The sequence below is a fragment of the Callorhinchus milii genome, unplaced genomic scaffold (assembly GCF_018977255.1).
Source record: "Callorhinchus milii isolate IMCB2004 unplaced genomic scaffold, IMCB_Cmil_1.0 Scaffold19, whole genome shotgun sequence".
Taxonomy (NCBI): Eukaryota; Metazoa; Chordata; class Chondrichthyes; order Chimaeriformes; family Callorhinchidae; genus Callorhinchus; species Callorhinchus milii.
In genome coordinates this window covers 1,064,283-1,085,384 of record NW_024704760.1, presented here as the reverse complement: position 1 = coordinate 1,085,384, position 21,102 = coordinate 1,064,283, and the positions used below count along the sequence as shown (strand labels likewise).

Genomic DNA, 21,102 nt, shown 5'->3' with positions numbered 1-21,102 from the left:
TCCAATTCAACACAGCACAGCCCAAAACAACACACACCACAATGCAATCCAACACAACAACAACAATAAATTACTTTTGTATAGTACCTTTACTTCAGAAGGAACATCCCAAGGCACTGGACAGTTAAGGGTTATCACCCAATACAATACAGTACAATACAACCCAACACAACACAATCAGATGGAGGACAACAGACCTGCCAGATCCAACCGCCCAAAGCCTCCCAACCTTCAGATGAGATGTTAAACAGTCTGTGTCCGTCTGTCTGTCTGGATAGACAGTAAAGATCTCCCAACACTATTGGAAAAGGTAAGGGAGAAGGGAATGAGAAGTTTCTCCCTGGTGTCCGGGGCGACCATCCTCTCCCGATAAAAAAAACAAATTGGTTGTTCACCTCAAGACTATTTGCGAGGCCTGTGCTGTGTTGCCTTGTTTTGCCGACAAAACACATGCCTGACCCACTCGACAGCAAAACCCTGCGAAGGCTGTGAGAGGTTACACTGTTGTGTAGCGCTGTGTAAAACATGAGAATTATTAATTATTATGATGATGAGTCTCACACAGTTAATGTACAACTGCTGTGTGGGGTTCACCCCCCCAGTATGCCAGGAGTAAACTAGCAATGACAATCAGAATCCTTACCTCCCTCTCCACCCCTATCTCTGGCTGACAGCCCCCCGACCCCACCACCCCACACACACACGTACACTCACTCAAACAAAGGTCTTCTTGTCAATCAGTAACAGTGAGACTCCACAATAAAATACTCCGTTTAAATCCAGGTCTAAAATTGCGGCGTTCCTGACCACATTCCTCACCTTGTCTCAGGAACAAGGTTACAGTGTGGGGTTTGAAGTCCACACCCTCCCCCCCCCCTCCTCCCCCCCCCACCCCCCCCCCCCACCACCCCTGACTGAAGGGCAAGGCATGAGCACGGAGTGTTTGCCAGTCTTGTTCCCAATGTCCGGGCTCCCAAACGGTGGCCGGGTTGAAGAATTTCACTCGGTCCTTAGATATTTGAAGGAAAAGTGGGACGAGAGAAAGGCTGAGACTAAGCGGAATTCCGTGTTGCGGGAAAAATGAGAAAGTGGGAGGCGACGAGGGAAGTAACTAAGGAACCTTCTCTGAACAAAATCCCCATCAAACAGGCTGCAGTGTTTATTGTTTGGGGAGTGTTCGGCTGTAAATGTGCCTCAGTAACATAGAGCCTAGAAAATACAGGCGTGTTTGCGTGTGTCTGTGTGCGTGCGTGGTGTGTCTGCGCGTGTGTGTGTGTGTGTGGGCGTGAAGTGTACGTGTGTCTGCATGTGTGTCTGTGTGCGCGTCTGCGTGCGTGTCTGAGTGCGTGTCTGAGTGCGTGTCTGAGTGCGTGTGTGTGTGTGTGTGTGGGTGGTGTGTCTGCCTGTGTGGGAGAGCGGCCAAAGGCTCGATCGAAAAGGAAGGTCTTCAGATGGGAAATGAAGGAGGCGAGAGAGTGGGTGAGGCGGAGGAGGGATTGTGGGAGGGTGGGGGCAGAGATGCTGAATGCCCGCCCGCATGTACGGGTGTCCGTGTGTCTCGGAGACCCAGCCCTCCTCCCCCACCCCACACCCCCTTCCCCCAACCCCCACCACCGTGACTCTCACTGCTATTGTTGACATACAAGATTTGCTCCACATCCGCACGTTCGATGTGACATTAACTGCTCCAGTAATAATAATAATTTGGTCGCTCAATCCACGACTATTTGTGGGACGTCGCTGTGCATTACGCCCACAAAATATACAGTCATTTCACTTTACAGTATATCCTGTGAAGCGCATGGAGACGTCTTGAAGACATGATAAGGCACTATATAAAAATGCAAGGATTATTATTATTATTATTATTATTATTACTACAAGTGTCACTTTCAAGGAAAGCTCCAGACTCCAGTCAGGTTTCTGTTAACGTTACCACACGTCCCCAAACATCCAATTCCCATTAAACCAGAAAACAAATAACTTTGGAAAAGTACATCCCTCACTTATTAACTGGACTGAGGAACGTGCTGTGTGTGTTAAACAGAAGCTGTGGGAGTCTAGTTTCCCCTTTAGTTTATGTTAAGTGCAATATTGGTAAATGTTTGACAGCGGACACTGTACTGTAAAAGTCTAGAAAGAATGTACAATTGTTTCACGTCCTATAAAATCTATTGAATGTCCTATTAAAGTTGCTTTAAAGAGGACTTGAAGATCTGTTCATGTCAACCGAGCCTCTGTTGTTTATCGCTGTAATACAACAACAACATTGCACTTGTACATCGCCCTTCACATTGGAAAGACAACCCAGAGCGCTGGACAATCAGGGTAATACCTGGGTGCTGGTTGGCACTTCAATGCAGTGATTGAGGTGTGTGGGTGGGTGGCTGGGGGGGAGGTGTGTGTGTTGGGTGGGGTGGGGGGGGGAGGGGGGAAGAGTGTGTAGGGAGACGGTGGTAGCAGAAAATGTTGATTCTTTCAAGAGCAAATGAGATGGATTTCTGTAATGAAATAATATCTCGCGATACAATATCATACAATCTATAGCTTGGGACACGACATGTCAAGCGACTGCCGAGGTGTTGGAAGACAAACTGGATTGAGCTTGGCCTTGTGTGTGTCTAGCAAATGCGTACGTGCTCAATATCGATGGGGGTCACCCTACAGATGGGACGTTAAACTGAGGTCCAGTCTCCTTCCCCATTCAGGGGGATGTTAAAGATCCATTGAAGATATTGAAAAAGAGAAGGCAGTTTCTCTCCCCCCCTCTCTCTCTCTCTCTGTTTCCCAGTGTCCTGTCCAACAAGGTAAAATTATATTAATTCCATGGCTGTTTGCGGGATGTTGCCGTGTGTAGATTGGTTGTCGGGTTCACCAATAAAATACACAATCACTACACTTTACAGTACTTATTTGCGAAGAGCTTTGAGGTGCGACACAGTCTGTTAGTCCTGGAAAGCGACATTTATGTGTAAACCATTTTCCAGTTGGATTCCCACAAAATGCCAGGTCAGCAAACTGCTGTGATCAGTTCCTCTGAGTAATGGTTTGTTGTGAAAGACATTCCAGTGTTACAGACTCTGATCACTTGATCTTCACTGATCATTGTGAGAGAGGTTAGCACTCTGTCATACACTGGAAAGGTACATGCCTCAACCATACTCATACACCATACGCACACACACACACACACAAACACACACAAACATACACACACATACACATACACACACAAACACAAACATACACAAACACACACACACGCAAACACACACCCCCATACACACAATCATCATATACACACACACACATACACAGAAATGGGGAGTGTATTACACACACAGGGAGTGTTACGCACACACACGCTCGTGCGCGCGCGAGGGGAGGGTGCACTGTATCAAACACGGGGAGAGTTATTGCGGTTAATCCTGGCGGCCGGAATTGAGCGGCGTTTGGTAAGGGGTAAAGTGTAGTGACTGTGTAGTTCTTGGTGGGCAAAACGTGGCAGCACAATCGCGCACAGCAACGTCCCACAAAGCCGTGTCACAGGCGACCAATTTTATTTGGGGGATTGTTGGCCAGGACACCGGGAGAGAGAGAAACTCCCTTCTCCTATCGAATAGCGCCGCGGGATCTTTAACGTCCACCTGAACAGACAGACGGGGAGTGAGATTTAACATCGCGTCCAAAGGACTGCGTCTCTGACAAAGTCCTGATGTGTGGGCTTGAACCCACAACCTTCTGACTCCGAGATGAAAGAGAGAGAGGGAGAGAGAGGGCTAGTACCGACTGAGCCAGGCTGACACTGTGATGAGAGCTGAGAGGGGCGCGAGAGGGTGGTGGGGTTGAAGGTGGGGTTGTCGTGGAAGATCATAGGAGTCAAAGGGATCTTGTGACCCGGTGAATACTTTGCTTTCTGACGAGCTGCTGGCTTCCGGGGGGTGAAGATTGCAATCACTTCTTTAAACAATTACCCGACTCAGGCTTAATACCGAGCCGAGCGCTTGCCTGTCCAGTCAAACATTAACCCCCGTAGCTTGCCATCAAACCGTCCCCGTGAGGGTATCTCTGAGCTCAGCTCAGCCGCTCTCCAGATCACCGTCAAATGAATGAATAAACCAGCTTGTGACTTATTACCGTCAGTGCTGCCGTGTGACTCAACGGTGGTCTCTGAGGAGCCGAGTTGAATCATCCCTCCCGGAGCGTCTGGCGACGTTCCCCAGGTTCGCTGTTAATGGTGTGGAGTCCCCGTAGCTCAGTGGTTAAAGTGCTCGCCTCGCAAGCGAGAGGACCCGAGTTCGATTCCCGGCCGGGCAGGGCAAAATCTTTCCTTATCCCACACACTCTCTCCTCTGTTTACCAGCAGTCAGTAGGAACCCACTCGTTAGTCGATTGGCGGATCATTTTTCCGGGGTTAATAATCCCTTCAAAAAAAAAAAATTTGGTCACTTCAATCCACCACTGTTTGTGGGGACACTGCTGTGTGCAATTGACTGCCGCGCTTTGCCCATGAAATACACAGTCACTATACTTTACAGTGCATACTGTGAAGCGCTTTGAGACGTCTCGATGACGTGATGAGGCGCCGTATCAAATGCAAAGACTATTATTATTATTTATTATTGCTGTTATCATTATTGGCCCAAATTCAAGTCAATCCTATGAAGCGCTTTGAGATGTTCTCGGGTGACGTGGATAAACCAAGGCTCGGTAACAAACGCAGGTAACTATTATTAGCAGAAACCATGAAGGGTTTGACTCCAAAGTCATCAGTCGGTCAGTGGCCTGACAGAGTTGGAAGCATCGTTGAGAGGAGAGGAGATGAAAGTTTTTGGCAGGAGCCAGGTTTGAGGAATGCCAAAGGCAACTGGATTTGTGTCAGAAGAATTCAGGTGATCAGAGTTAGTGCCACATCTACACATCAGCTAACTCCAGCTTTAGGCCTGAGAAAGCAAGGGACAAAGTGACAGGTGTTGGGCTCACAGATCCTTTGCCCTGTGATTTTCATTTCCAGCGCCTTGAGACGTCCTCCTGACGTGAAAGGCGCTCTATAAGTGTAATGCTGTTGTGGTGGTTGTCCATTTGCTCTGGTAACCGTCCACACCCAGGGGCCAATCTGATATCTGCCACTTTGCCTAAACTCTTCCCAGAACCTGTTTCTTTCAACATAACTAACTGCCTGCATTTCAATCACCTCCTACTGTGTTCTCACTGGGCCCTTGTTGTGGTATCGAGCTGTGTGGACCCCCAGATGGTCTGAAACCCCCCTCCATCCACTCCCCTCCCCTCCACTGGAGCCGGGTCCAGAGCCGGTGAGATGTGGGGACGGAGTTTGGTTCAGGTCAGTATGTGGGCGGTAGAGTCTGAATGAGCTGATCTTGTGAATGGTGGAGCTGGGGAGACCGGCGAGGAGGGGGTTGGAGTAATCCGGGGGGGAGGTGACAAACGCACGCACTGGGGTTTGGGCTGCATTTGGGGTCAGGTACGGTCGGAGGCGGGCAATGTGGCGGAGGGGGAAGAAGGCGGTTCCTGGTCAGGGAGCAGATGTGGGGGAGGAAGGACAGCCGGGGGTCAAATTGGACGCCTAAGTTGCGCACAGAGACACGCTCACACACACATGGACACACACACACACGCACACACACATATGCACGCACACAACGACAATTTGCATTCATATAATGCCTCTCATGCAAGGTAGCGTCCCCGAGAGCTTACCCCCCACCCCCCCCCACCCCACCTCACCCACCCACACACACACACACGCACATGCACACACTGACCCGGCACCTTAAACGTCAGAGCTGTTCCTATCAGCAGTGTTTGTGTATCACCCTGTGCTGTGTTGCGTTATGTTGTGGAAACACAGAGCGACTGGGACCAGCTCACAGACACACAGACCAGCCGCTGCTCTCTGGCTCCAGTTCACTTTGAATCCCCGGGAACACAGCTTGTTTTTCACACCAGAAAGTTCTGGGTTTCATTCTTCTGAAGGTCAATAAAGTGAGCCAGGTCCGAACCAATCCTGTAATAATAATAATAATACTACAAATAATAATAATAATCCTTGCATTCGATACAGTGCCTTATCATATCTTTGAGACGTCTCAAAGCACTTCACAGAATGTACTGTAAAGTGTAGTGACTGTATATTTTGTGGGCAAAATTATATTTGTGGACTGTAGAGTGTCCCACAAACAGTCATGGATTGAGTGACCAAATTATTACTTTCTTTCGGAAGGAATTATTACTCCTGAAAGCGATCCAACAATCGACTAACAACTAGGTTCCTGCTTACTGCTGGTAAACAGAGGCGTGTGTGTGGAGCGAGGAAACTTGCCCAACGTCTCTCCCTGCCCGGGAATCGAACCCAGGTATCTCACTTGCGAGGCAAGAGCTCTAACCACTGAGCTACAGGACCCCACTCCATGGTTCAACTCAAAAAAAAGAAGAGAATTTCTCTCTCTCTCTCTCTCTCTCTTTCCCCCACCCAGTGTCTTGGCCGACAATCCCCCCCAGATAATATCACTCGCTCATTTCATGGCTGTTTGCGGGACACGGATGTGTGCAAATTGGCTGCCGCGTTTCACTCACAGAGTCACTACACATTCAGTAAAATCCCATGAAACGCTTTGAGACATCCTCACGGCGTGAAAGGTGCTGCATCGAATAAATGTAAGGATAATGCCTCCATCTCCGTCCTCCCCACACACTCCCCCCCACCCATTCCACTGGACCATGACACCTGTTGTTGTGAGCACAAACACAGGCGAAGAGAAATGTCTGGGGTGGGGGGTGCGGGGGGTGGGTGTTGTTATTAGAGGTGAAGGGGGAATGGGATGAGGTGAGGCAGAGAGGAAATTTTCATTGCGTTTCACAGAATCTGAAATAAAACACATATACAAAAGGTTTGCCTCTTTGTAAATTATAAACCACAGGTGCTCAGCCCCTCCCTCACTCACTAAACCTTTAACTCCTCAGTGAAAATCTTAACCGACCGAGTAACTAGCTAACCACACTAACTAACTACGTTAACCGGACAGGCAAATGGAGCACAGCGGAGGTGTTCTTGCGTAAGGGAAGGCGCAAAGGTTAACTGAGCCGGGAGGGTGGTGGGGAGGGGGGGGGAGAGGGAAGAGTTAAACACCCGGTTGGCGAGAATGAGAGTGAGAGAGAGTGTGCGCGTGTATGTGTGGTGTGTGTATATAAAGCCACTAGGAAGGCAGGTAGCTTTATGTTGTCAAAGAGGTGGAGCCCGACAAGTCTTATAGCCGCCACAAAACAGCCTAACTCACTCCTCGTCTCACCAAAACAACCGAGCTCTCTCGCCTGAGCTTCGCAAAGATTAGAGAAATCTGAGAGAGCTGTGTGTGGTGTGTGTGCGCACGAGAGAGAGAGAGAAAGAGAGAGAGAGAGAGGGTTCCTACTCCATTCGCTCTTGACTGTCAGATGTTTGACGACCACCGTTGGAGTCTACTTAAGTGGAACCTGCAGCCCACCCTCACCCTATGGAGTGCCTTCTGTTCCTTCGGGCTGTGCATCGCTGTACTTGGACCCACGCTTCTCGATCTACGCTGTCAGACCCACTCCACACTGCCCCAGATCACCTGGGTGTTCTTCTCCCAAAACCTCTGCATTCTCCTGGGCACCATTTTCGGGGGAGCCTTTAAGAAAACGTGAGAATTTTTTTTTTTACAAATATATATTTTTTATATATATATATGGACAGGAAACAACATTTTTTGTCACACTCTATTTGTTGTTGGTTCGTTGGGTTGGCTTTTTTTTTTAACGTTACCTACTTTATTCCTTTTTTTAATTGTAGAAAAAGTCACCAATTTTAAGGTTTTTGTTTCATTGAATTTTTAAATAAAAAAGTTGCAAATTTGGGTTTTAAGGTTAGCAACTTCTCTGTCTCTCTCTTCTTTATTTCCAAACGATGTCGAAAAAAAAGGGACCCATGTTAGGGTCGTTCATTATTTCGGCAATGATTAAAAATGTTATTTTAAAATTAAAAAAAATGAAACCAACTTGATTTGCTTTCGCTCTCCTTCAACTTCAACCCTCCCCGAAAGTCCAGGACATCGTTTTAACTCCAACTTAAGTCTGTAACGTGGACTGATTAACGTGAGGCTGGGACCCCAGGCTGCACGAGAACTAGATGCACCTCGGTCTTATTTCGCCAAACAAACGCTTATGTTCTTATGACGCTCACCTCGCAGTATGGAAGCCTGTTATTTGCACAGTGAGAGCGAGCGAGACTGACAGTGGGCGTGAGATGACCTGACATGTGTCACTCGGACAGTCCTTGTGCCCAGTGAGAGTGAGCGAGACTGACAGTGGGCGTGAGATGACCTGACATGTGTCACTCGGACAGTCCTTGTGCCCAGTGAGAGTGAGCGAGACTGACAGTGGGCGTGAGATGACCTGACATGTGTCACTCGGACAATCCTCGTGCCCAGTGATGCCAGTCTCACGTTTCACTGGTGCGGAGTCCGGTAGTAAAGGGGTTAGCGTGCCCGCCTCGCAAGGTTCGATTCCTGCTCAGGACGAAACTGTAGGCAAATTTCAGGAACGGTTCCATTTGAACCAGTTTCCGGCAGTGCCTTCTTGGTTAGTGATCTCTCTGTACATCTACAGTACAGTGGAATCCCTGTAGCTCAGTGGTTAGAGCACTCGCCTCGCAAGCGAGAGGATCTGGGTTTGATTCCTAGTCCGGACGAAACACAGAGTAAGTCTCCTTACTCCACGCACACGCCTCTGTTTACTAGCAGTGAGTCACGGCTGTTAGTCGATTGGCGATCGCTTTTCCGAGGGTAATAATCCCTTCAAAAAATAATCATAATAATAATAAATTGGTCACTCAATCCACGACTGTCTGTGGGGACGCTGCTGTGCGCAATTGGCTGCTGCGTTTCGCCCACAAAATATACGGTCATTGCACTTTAAAGTATATTCTGCGAAGCCCTTTGAAACATCTCGAAGTCGTGATAAGGCGCTACATCAAATGTAAGAATTATTATTATTATTATTATTATTATTACGAGTGTGTGAAGGGTCTGACCATCCCACTCTGCATTTACTCCCTCCCTCTCTCTCAGGTTCTTCTACTCACTGGCCGGTCTCTTCGTCTCCACGCTGATGATTTCCATCGTTTTCACCATCATCCCCTTCTGTACTGATGTGATCGTGTTGACACTCGTGGTGGCCATTGGGGGCTTGGCCATGGGCTGCATCGACACCATTGCCAACATCCAGCTGGTCAACATCTACCAAAAAGACTCTGCCATCTTTTTACAGGTGGGCAAACTCCAACAGGACAGGACAGGATAGGAGTGGGGGGGGTTCAAGTCTTTAACTCGTTTCAAAGTCACTGACTCTCACCTCCTCTTAGTCCAAATTGTTGTGGGTTTGAGCCCCACTCACACCCCCCCCACTCCCTCTCCCTCCCTCTCCCCCCACTCCCTCCCCCCCCCCACTCCCTCCCCCCCCCACTCCCTCTCCCTCCCCCTCCCCCCACTCACTCCCCCCCCCCACACTGTAAAGTGGAGTGACTTGATGGACTGTGTGTTTCATGGACGAAAGTTTGTGGGTGTATTTCGCTGCTGGCTGTTGTTATTGTTGAGGCTGTCTTGGTGGGGGCGGGGGGGTTTGTTGGGGGGCGGAGGTTGGTGGTGGGGGGGGCGGGGGGGGCATGTTGGGGGGCGGAGCTTGGTGGTGGGGGGGGCGGGGGGTGTGTTGGGGGGGCGGAGGTTGGTGGTGGGGGGGCGGGGGGGTTTGTTGGGGGGCGGAGGGTGGTGGTGGGGGGTGGCGGCGGTTGGTGGGGGTGTGAAGGAACGATGGCCCTAATGCCCCCTTCTCCCTGTGGCAGGTCCTCCATTTCTGTATGGGTTTCGGAGCCTTCCTCAGCCCTATGATCGCAGACCCTTTCCTGTCGGAAACCAGCTGCATACACACCAACGGCAGCCTCAACACCACGGCCCCGGACCTCAGCCACATGCGGCACTCCCTGGTGGGCTACCCGGCCGTCAACCACACCAGCTTCCACCTCGTCACCAAGGGCGACGCCATCACCAACGTCTCCTATGCCTTCTGGATCATGGCGCTGATCAATGTGAGCGCACGCACAGCGACGATCCGGGCAATAACGTGGTGGGATATAGTATAGGTCATAGCTGGTTCAGGACATACGTGCAGGCGAGACCGCCAGGAAGGTGGGAGGGGAACTTAGATGGACCTCGGCCTTTTCTCCGTCTACCATTTCTTATGATTTCATCCAGTTCTGTCTGATGAAGCCAAAAGTTTATCGTTATTGGGAGTTGGGGAGGGGTGAGGCATGGGGAGGGGAGGGCTGAGGGCTGGGGAGTGGAGGGGTGAGGGGAGGGCTGAGGGCTGGAGGGGTGAGGGGAGGGGAGGGCTGAGGGCAGGGGAGTGGAGGGGTGAGGGGAGGGCTGGGGAGTGGAGGGGTGAGGGGAGGGGAGGGCTGGGGAGTGGAGGGGTGAGGGGAGGGCTGAGGGCAGGGGAGTGGAAGGGGGAGGGGAGGGCTGAGGCAGGGAGTGGAGGGGTGAGGGAGGGGAGGACTGAGGGGCAGGGGAGTGGAGGGGTGAGGGGAGGGCTGAGGGCAGGGGAGTGGAGGGGTGAGGGGAGGGGTGAGGGGAGGATGGAATAAACATGAACTCCAATAATCCTAACCTTTGATCCAGCGCCAGTTCATGTCAGGAGGACGACTCAAAGCACGAGAGATACTGTGAAGTGTAGTGACTGTGAGTTTTGTTCACCAAGCCGATTTGTTCACAGCCCTCACCCTTTCACTTCCCGGGGTCAGGAGGTTGTGGGATCAAAACCCCGACCGCCTTCCCCCACCCCCCACCACCTCGGGTAATTTTGAACTTGTGGTTTCCAGGGTGACGCTCCAGCACAGTGCCGGGGGTGGGGTGGGGGATCTCTGGGCGAGGTCGGGAGGTGGGGGTGGGGGTGAGCGTCGTACTGCCTACATTAAAGATCTCTACTGGAAAGTAAAAGGGAGTTTCTCTCTCTGTCTCTCTCTCTCTCCTGGTAGCTGCTGATTATTGGCTTTGCCTTGCAAATAGACAGGCAGAGAGGTAACTGGATAGAGAGCGAGAGAGGGAGAGGCTTTCAAGACGAGGAGAGAAGGAGCAAGGCGAAGGGACTGTCCCTGAGAGTGAGGTTTAGTGACTGGCAGAGCCCGAGGCAGTGAGTCGATGATGTGATGTGACATGCAAATAGCCCTCACCACAAAGACAAGGAGAGCCATTCTTTACTGTACCTGCAGTACTGTTACCCAACACAACCCTGTGATACCCTGCCAACCCATACCCTACCCATACCCAACACAACCCAACACAACCCAACCCCAACCAACCCCAACCAACCCCAACCCAGTCCAGGCAAAGCAGATGAAAAATAGGGATGGAGTTTCACACTCTTGCTTGACCAGAAACTATTTTTTTCTGCACAATCAGAGTGTCAGGCATTGTATCCGTGTCTTCTACATTTTTTTTCTTCTAAATCAATATTTGTTTTAAAAAAATCTAATTTCCCATCTCCCTCTCTCTCTCTCTCTCTCTCTTTATCTCTCTATCTCTCTCTCTCGGCCACCAATTCCCGAGCTGTTAATCCCTCCCTCCCCATCTGTGCCCTGTTCAGGCGGACGTTAAAGATATCCCGCGGTGCTGTTGGGAAAAAGAAGGGAGTTTCTCTCTCCCGGTGTCTTGGTTGACAATTCCATCCCCAGATAGACAAATCAGTCGTTCCATTCATGGCTGTTTGTGGTGACATTGCTTGATGCAAATTGATTGCTGTCTACACAGTCACTACACCACAATCACCACACTAAACCCAATGAAGCGTTTTGAGACTTCCTCCTGATGGGGAAGGAGCAGTGTCAAAGGCCAGGATGATAATTCCCCAACAATAGGGAATGGTTTTCCCTACTTATCTTGTTGATCGATGTTGGGGGCCAGCTCTCAATCTGAACTCCTGGATTGTACCTGTTCTTTAAACCCTCCTCGTCTCTCTCCCCACCACACCCTCCCACCCCCGCTCCCCCCCAGTTGCCGGTGCCTGTGGCTGTGTTCTTCCTGATGAACAAAGTGAAGTTTGGAGGCTGTTGCGGGAAGAAAAATGTTCCGCTCTTAACAGGAGCAGATCCACCCCAGGCCCTACAGATGGAAGGGATAAGTTCGAGCAGCGAGAAAGAAAAAGATGGGGGTGAGTAGAGTTGCATCGGCAGAAACAACAACACATGACATTTACACAAAGCCTTTCACGTCGTGAGGACGTCCCAAGGTACTGGGTTGTACCGGCAGGGATTCGGATGCGAGCTGGGGGTTGGGATCGGGAGGGGTGGAGGGCAGAGAGGGTGGGGATAGGAGGGTGACCAAAGCTGCGGTCGAAGAGGAAGGTCTCAAGATGTGCCTTGAAGGAGGCGAGGGAGGGGGCGAGGCGAAGGGACTGGTGAGATGGAGATCCAGAGCGTTAAAACAAATAATAATTTTGTCACTTAATCCACGACTGTTTGTGGGACGCTCCTGTGCACAATTGGTCACAGCAGCTTTGCTCACAAAATACACAGTCAATTCACTTTACAGTGTATCCTGTGAAGCGCTTTGAGACGTCTCGAAGATGCGATAAGGCGCTGTATCAAATGCCAGGATTATTATTATTAATTATAATCACACAGCACATGTCTGGTTGGAATCATCTCACGGGTCAGTCCTTTGAGTTGTGGACATTTTGATGAAGTGTCCACATCTCCATTCAGTCTGGGGCCACCGAGAGGCAGTAGAGTGGCCAATGGGTTGGGTTGGCCTGTCATGATCCCAACCCACAACCGTTGGACCTGGTCTAGTTGTCCAAGCTCCCCTCTGAGGCAATCCGATGAAATAGGATAAGCACCTGAGCAGGAGGAACGTTAAGTGATAGACAGCTTAGAACTTTGCAGCTCAGAAGCAGCCCACTCAGCCCATTGTGTCCGTGGGAATACCAGGAATGAGCTGGGAAGTGGGAATAATCTGGCAAATAGGGCACAGATGCGATGGGCCGAATGGCCTCTTTCTGAGGAAGAATGTAAAGGGCAAAGAAGCCACGGTCAAGGCGTGTGTGATGAGCATTATAATAATCCTTTGATACAGCGCCTTATCATGTCGTCGAGCTGTCTCAAACCGCTTCACACAATATATAGTAAAGTATATTTTTGCCAGAGGATCAAATGCAAGGATTATTATTATTTTGTGGGCGAAACGCGGCAGCCAATTGCGCACAGCAGCGTCCCACAAACAGCTGTGGATTGAGTGACCAAGTTACTATTTGATTTATTTTTTGAAGGGATTATTTTCCCTGGAAAGTGATCCGCCAATCAACTAACAGCTGGGTTCCTACTCACTGCTGGGTAAACAGAGGCGTGTGCGTGGAGGAATGAAGCCGGAGACAGACAATGTACTGTTGACCTGCTGAGGCTTGTAAACAGTGGTGTCCGCCCTTATACTGTGAGGATAACCATTGCAACAAGTCCAACCAGCTGAGCCCTGGGTTATGCTGTGTAACGCAGGCCTGAGGGGTGGGGGGGGGGGGGGGTGGGTGGTGGTCTAGTTTGAGAGATAATTAAACAAAATGATGGAAAGGGAATCAGAGAAACATCCGTGTGAGGGGACGTGTGGTGAGAGATGGGACTCGGCCTGCTTTTATACCAAACACCATTGGTTCACACACAAGCTGAGGAGAATCAGAATGCACTGTCCCCTGAAGGCGGTAAAGACTCTCCCTCTATCCCTCCAACTCACCCCCGTCCTTCCCCATCTTCAGATCGCGCCTGAAGACCTTCCTCTTCGACCGTGGCCTACGGTCACCCCTCCCCTCCCCCGGCTTGGTGTTGCGCTCCGCCATTCTCAAGCGCTCTGGGACGCTGCCCTGTCTGAGGGGCGCTATATAAATGCAAGCTGTTGTTGTGTTACTGTACCAGCCTGGCCTGACCGAGTGGCCTCCTGTCTGGGTGACTGTAACAGACTGGATGCAGCTGGATAGAGTTGGCAAGTTGTCTGGGTGAGGTGAGTGAGGACAGGTATGGCTGGGAGAATTCTCTCAGGTGCACAAATGAAGAGCAATAAATGGAGTTGAGAGGTTCGGGGAGAAATTCAACTTGGGTCTGGATTGCCCCCATTATTATTATTATCATGATGATGATTATTGTTTGGTATTAATATTAGGTATGTTTACCCAGCAGTATGTAGGAACCCCCTTGTTAGTCGATTGGTGGATCGCTTTGCTGGGGGGCAATAATCCCTATAACAAAAAATGTGGTCACTCAATCCACGGCTGTTTGTGGGGAACTACTGTGCTCAATAAATGGCTGCCATGTTTTACCCAGAAAATATCTAGTCAGTCCACTTTACAGTCGATTCTGTGAAGCTCTTTGAGACGTCCTGAAGGCCGTGATAAGGCGCTGTATCAAATGCAAGGGTTATTGTTATTATTATTATTATTATTATCATTGTTTTACTAAGGTCAGCGTGTGCGTATGAGAGACACGGCTGCTCACACCTGAGGTGATGGCTGACTGAGTGTTCTCTGAAGCGCTGTGTTCTGTAGAGAAATTCAGGGTGTGTAAACTCAGTCCTTGTTCTCCCTCTGGCTGGCCCCATTTTTTCTCCCCTTTGTTCACATTAAATTATGAATGGGCCACATTGTGAAAGCTCCCTCCCCGACTAGATTGTACTCGTTTCTTATGGTTAAGCGGAATGATGTGTTCCACACCACACGAGATTTACTGGGAGGCCTGGCCTACACAAGCAAAGAGACCGACCAGGTTTCACACACGCACACGCTAATGCTAACGAGAGCTGCTTTCACTCCTACAGACAGAGTTGATTCATCTCAATACACTGACCTTCCTTCCTTCAACCTTTTTCCGTCGTCACTTTCCATGACTTTACGTGGAGCTCTGTAGCGTAGCGGTTGGAGCACTCGCCTCGCAAGCGAGAGGACCTGGGTTAGATTCCCGGGCAGGGCAAAAGTGTTGGTGGGTTAGTTGGGTTTGCTGGTTGAGACCTTGAGTTGACACCTATTCCCTTCCGCCTGTTCTGCAGATCACAGCAGTTTCTTGGACTGTTTCAAGAGCCTTGATCTCCAAGACATCCCATGCACATTCTTCGCTATTCACATTGTATCTGCCACCGTGCTGTTTATGAGCGACGGCATCTTGGTGAGTATTCTCTCCCCATCTCGTCTTCAAAGCTTCAAAGGCCAATTAAAATTAAAAGACCTTAAAACTGTAACATTCAAGGGGTGTGAGATGTCACCAAGGCCTTCGGTGCTGGCTTCGAAACAGACCAACCTTCCCACCGGACCGTCCGCCCATTAGTGCATCAAGCTGTTTATTAAACAGTTCTCATTTTGTTTCTTTTTTTTCCCTTCACCAAATAATAATAATAATCCTTGTATTTTAATACAGCCCCTTATCAACTTGTTGAGACGTCCCAAAGCGCTTCACAGAATATACTGTAAACTGGAGTGACTGTGTATTTTGTGGTGAAATGCGGCAGCCAATTGGGCACAGCAGCGTTCCCACAAACAGTCGCAGATTAAGTGCATATTTTTACCCCCCAGAAAGCGATCCGCCAATCAACTAACAACTGGGTTCGTACTTACTGCTGATAAACAGAGATGTGTGGAGTAAGGAAACTTGCCTAAGGTTTCGTCCTGACCGGGACCTCTCGCTTGTGAGGCGAGTGCTCTAACCACTATGCTCGGGCTGAAGCTGTAATCCCTGTGACGCCTGTCTTGTCTTTCTCAGGGGCTGTACTCTGCCTTTGTGTACTCCTACGCTGTCCGCGAGCCCCTCAACATGGGCTCCAGGCTGGCCGGCTACCTTCCTAGTATCTTCTGGGCTTTCATTACCGTGGGGCGATTGGCTTCCATTCCCGTCTCCGGAAGGTTAAAGCCTTGCACGATGGTCTTCATAAACCTGGTAGGTATTAAACGTCAGAGCTGGTGTGCGCCGTCTGGTTCATAGGGCTTTGGTTGTTGCTTGCCGGTTGTTGTCGTCGTTGTTGTTGAGTTAGGAGGGTTGTCGGTCACCCTCCTAACCTTCACCAACCCTCCCTCCACTCCACCTCCACCCCTCCTGATCCCAACCCCCAGCTCAGGTCCAATTCACCGTTTGTCCAGCGTGTCCAGTGTTGTCCTTCATGTCAGCCCGACATGAAAGGTGCGGTGCAACTGCCATTATTTTTTGTTGTTGTTGTTGTTGTGGTCTCATTCCTTTCCTGTCTTTCAGGGCGGTATCATTGGGACCTTTATTCTGATGTTGTGTTTTGCCACCAATTGGGTCTGTCTGTTTGTGGGCACTGGGCTCTTGGGCTTTTTCCTGAGCAGCACCTTCCCCAGTATGTTGGCTTACACTGAGGACGTTTTAAATTACAAAGGTAATGTTCGTTTATCCTCACTTTCAAAGCCCTCCACGGCCTCGCTCCTCCCTACCTCTGCGACCTGTTGCCTCGCGCAGTTCCCTGGCCCCGATGAATTCTCGCAAAAGGTAGCAAAGGGCAAGGTTCATGTGTAACCTTTGGCTGGATCTTGTGATGCTGTTCACCTTGTGAGTTCCTCCCTGCTTTGATGTCATGTTTACTCTCCATCTTTCATAAATCATCGTTGAATTCTCCCGTTTGTCGAGGATTTTACAGTGTGGTAATAAGTGACTCACTCCCTCCATTTAGTCCCCTCCATGAGCTTCAGCTCTGAGTCTAACCAGTTAAAACTGCATGGCTTGCCATGGATATCGCTGTCCGGCAAACTTTCCTACCACTGGTCCAGCTAGGACCACCCTACCCGTTAGGGGCTTTGGCTTGCAGGGTAACATGAGTGGAATGACTTCCCTGCCCCCAGTGTCCTACTGATGTGTGTAAATGTTATTTGTTGTTGTTGTCATGGTCTGGTCTGAGCTGTCAATCTGACTTTGGTTCCGTCTAAATAGTTCCCTTTCTCTCCTCTCTGTCAAGGTTGCGCTACGACAGTACTGGTAACAGGGGCTTGCATTGGGGAGATGGCATTGCAGACTCTGGTGGGATCTGTGAGTTTACCGTTGATTCAATGGCTTTCCTTATAATAACAATAATAAATAATAAGAATTCCTTCAAAAATATAATAATGAATTGCTCACTCAATCCACGACCGTTTGTGGGGACACTGCTGCGTGTAATCGGCTGCTCCTTTTCGCCAACAAAATAGAGCCACTCCACATTACAGTCCGAATCCCTTGGGACGGCACCGTGTAAATGCCATTTGTTGTTGTTGTTGATGTTAATACCACATCTGGTGCCTTCATTCTCCGCAGGTTATTTACTCTCACCCGAGTAATGTTTTCCTCCTGTGTGGGCTGGTCTTTGGTTGTCTCGCTCTCGTGTTTTATCTACTGCTGTTGCTGGTGCACAGATTACATATTCATTTCAGTCTGACAGGTAATGCACGTCTGTGGGAGGGAGGGAACTCTAGAAGGAATTTCACAACCTGGTACGCAAGCCTGAGGAGCAATGTTTGTACTGTGTGTGTATATATAATATATATATATATAAATATGAGTCTGAATGTTTCTTTTAAAAAAGTATTTTTCCTTTTCCTTTTGTCAAAGCGATTTCGAAACGAGTGCTGATTCCCGAGGTGAGAGCTACGTACCAGAGATGAGGTCCAGAGGGTGACCAGCCAAAGACTCGCACACAGGGAAACATTCAGCCGCAGCCCAGAGTCACTGCCCGCCACGTGGGAGGGGGTGGTGGGGGGAGACCAGCAGCCAACCGACAGGGGGAGGGGAAGGGAACTGTGTGGAGTCCTGTAGCATAGTGGTTAGCACGCCTCTGTTTATTCCACACACACCTCTGTTTACCCAGCAATAAGTACGTATCCGGCTGTTAGTCGATTGGCGGATCACTTTTCCAGGAGCAATAATCCCTTCAAAAAAAAAATAATAATAATTTGGCCACTCAATCCACGACTGTTTGTGGGTGACGTTGTTGGGCGCAATTGGCTGCCACGTTTCGCCCACAAAATATACAGTCACTTTACGGTATGTTCTGTGAAGCGCTTTTGAGACGTCTCATGATAAGGCGCTGTATCAAATGCAAGGATTGTTATTATAGTTATTATTATTAGCACATAGTTGTGTAGGAAGGTCGTACCTGGCTCGTACCCTTGGCGATGTCTGACCCTGCCTCTGTCCAAGATAACAGGGTCCTGTTTGGAGTAGATTCTGCTCCGAAGCCCATACATCACGCAGAAACCTGTGAGTTAACTCTGGAGTGCTCTCCCTCAATCCCTCCCTCATGCCCCCTCCCTCCTTCCCTCCCTCCCTCCTTCCCTCACCACATTCGGATCCCGTCTAAAGACCTTCCTTTCTGATCGTGCTCCCGGTCACCTCCCCCCTCTCTCCCTCTCCCCCCCTGGCTCGGGGTCAGACTTCGCCACTGTCGAGCGCTCCGCGACGCTACCCCACGTGAAGGGCGCCGTGTAAATGCAAGTTGTTGTTGTTGATTCGGTGTTGCTAGCTAGACTGAATATCAGATGCTTCATGCTACGGTTTTGTTATTTAAGAGGAAAATTTCTTGTTTTTAAGAAGCTGTTTTCGATCAGTAGACGATGAGGTGACAGACTGATTAAACTTAAACTCACCAGGAAAATATATTGTACATTAATTGCGAGATAAATTCTATTTAATTTACGCTTGTTGTACTGTGTTTCATGTCCTTTTTTTGTTCCCGTATTAAATATTTTCAAACTATTTTTCATTGTCGGTCTTAAAAACATAACACTCCATGGCTGTGTTGGAGGCGGAGGAGATTAGAAGAGGGTTTTTTTTACCTATAAAGGGTCACTAGGACGTGGAATGCCCTTTTTACTCTCATCCCATTCCCTGCTCTCCCTCCATCGTGTCTGTGCTGGTGCTCGCTCCCCCACTGGAGCTCTCCAGTCTAATCCCATTCCCTGCTCTTTTAAACGTCTCTTTGGATGAGCAGCTGAAAACACAAGGGAATAAACATTTTCCACATTGCAGTTTACATATATAGAGAGATATCGATTTTTAATTCAAACGTACAAGAAAATAGCCACTTCCTCTGATTGTCTACACATATTTGCCAAACCGTACAGTACTGTTGCCCCCTGTGGTTGGGCTCCCAATATAATTTCAGAAAATATATCTATTGTTTTTTTTGCAATCTTTTCTTTAAATCATCTCTATGACTCCGACACCTTGCCCCGGTCACCACAGCACAGAGATGAGTCGAGCAGTTCAGGATTTACAACCCGGAGCGTAAGGGAACGTACCTTCAACATGCACAGAAACGTCAGCAGTCAAGACAGAACGTGTAGCTCAGTGGCTGGCTTGTCTTTGGGAAGTCGCTGGTTAAAACATACGCCACAAATGAGCTCAGGGTCAGACTCTGACAGACACCCGCACAGGCTGAACACATCTCGAGGACGGCACCAACGACAATGCACCCCCCACCCACCCCCTTACCCCACTCAGCGTCGCACTGGAGCGTCAGCCTAGACTGTGAGCTCAAACGCCCTACGAGGGACTTGAACCCACGTCAGTTTGACCCAGACGGGTAAAGCCCAGGCCGACTCCTATCCACGTAGGCAAACCCAGTAAAGTAAACCAGAATAATACTTCAGGTCACATCCAAAACAGTGGAACAAGAGGACCCGGGTTTAGAGTTGCAAAGGGGCAACTTCAGGACAGACGCCAGGAAGTATTTCTTTACCCGGAGGGTAATTAACGACTGGAACCCATTCCCAGGAAAGGTGGTTGAGGCCGAGATAGTGGGACTCATTTAAACAACAGCTCGGTGCTGCGCTGGGAGGAATAAGAGGGTGGGTGTTCTGCAAGGAGGCCATCAGATGAGCTGAAGAGCCTTCTTCCCCCCACCAAAGCGATCTTGTATCACAACACGTGTGGTATTTTCCCGCCTGCGTGCATCACCGAGCTTTGTTAAGTGACCTTTCAGGTGACGTTAGCCAAGACTAATCCTTTTGGAGATGGACGTCAGCAAAGCAAGAGGGAGTGGGCGTACGAAGCAAGAGTTTCTTCTCTCTCTCTTCCCACTCCAGAGCTATTTTTACACACACACAAGGCATGAGTCAACGCTGCTCACTCTGCTCACCCACCACATCAGCTCCCTGAAATTCCTCAGCTTTTATGAGACCATTGTCTCAACTTTGGAGCGTGTGAAACTCATCGGTTCTGAAACTCAGCCTTCGTTTCTGCTCACCAACGTTTCTCGGTTCTGTTTCTCCTCTCCCCCTGATGTTCCGCCCTGATGGGCCAGAGGAAGAGAAAACTAAAGGAGACAAACTTACAACTAGATGTTCCTTCGTTTAGGCCACCCCCGAGTACTGTGTCCAGCTCTGACTCTGGTGTGTGTGTGTGAGCTTCATAATAATAATAATAATAATCCTTGCATTTGATATGCTTGTTTGAGTGTGGGTGTTTGTTTTGTGGTGTTCGTTTGTGTTTGCTCATTTGAGTGTGTATGTGTGTGTTCATTTGTGTGTGTTTGTGATTGTGTGTGTTTTGAGTGTGTGTGTGTTGAATGTGTGTTTGTGTTTTGAGTCTGTGTTTTGAGTATGTGTGGGTTTGTGTTTTGAGTGTGTGTGTTTGTGTTTTGAGTGTGTGTGTGTGTGTTTGTGTTTTGAGTGTGTGTGTTTGTGTTTTGAGTGAGTGTGTGTGTGTTTTGTGTGTGTGTGTGTCTGTTTGTTTGTGTTGGAGTGTGCAGGGAGCACGGAAAGGCAGAGTTGGAGGACATACATCTAAGGTTTGAAGGTTTCACTGTTTTGTTGGCGGAGGGGGGGGGGGGTGGGAAGGGTGGGGGAGCGAGAAGTGTTGTTTTGGAGGTTCATGGAGGTGAAGGTTGTTAATATTGGGGAGTGAAACACATTCCCACTTTTTAACTCACGGTGTCAGAATCGAGCAGCACCTGAGATCAAGTAAAGAGTCAATGAGGCGAGATTTCAACCCACATCTCAGCCACTGATCTGAAAGGCCTGTCCGGAACTCTAACCCCAAACCCTAAACTCTGCTCTTTGACAAAGATA

At 49.3% G+C, this 21,102-nt stretch overlaps 1 protein-coding gene across 2 annotated transcripts in view; it reads left to right on the top strand.

Moving 5' to 3' along the window:
- Nucleotides 1–17,975, top strand: part of mfsd4aa (major facilitator superfamily domain containing 4Aa) — a 29,786-nt gene extending 11,811 nt beyond the window's left edge. The window contains exons 2-11 of one of the 2 annotated variants that reach the window (XM_042342080.1): nt 7,393–7,676; nt 9,102–9,300; nt 9,872–10,114; nt 12,075–12,231; nt 15,105–15,220; nt 15,812–15,985; nt 16,295–16,442; nt 17,016–17,086; nt 17,351–17,474; nt 17,645–17,975. In XM_042342080.1, coding sequence (XP_042198014.1) covers nt 7,450–7,676; nt 9,102–9,300; nt 9,872–10,114; nt 12,075–12,231; nt 15,105–15,220; nt 15,812–15,985; nt 16,295–16,442; nt 17,016–17,086; nt 17,351–17,474; nt 17,645–17,697 — 1,512 coding nt within the window. In that variant the 5' untranslated portion in view covers nt 7,393–7,449 and the 3' untranslated portion in view covers nt 17,698–17,975. The remainder of the gene's footprint in view (nt 1–7,392; nt 7,677–9,101; nt 9,301–9,871; nt 10,115–12,074; nt 12,232–15,104; nt 15,221–15,811; nt 15,986–16,294; nt 16,443–17,015; nt 17,087–17,350; nt 17,475–17,644) is intronic. The other variant, XM_042342081.1, reaches the window with a different exon arrangement.
- Nucleotides 17,976–21,102: the final 3,127 nt, after the last annotated feature.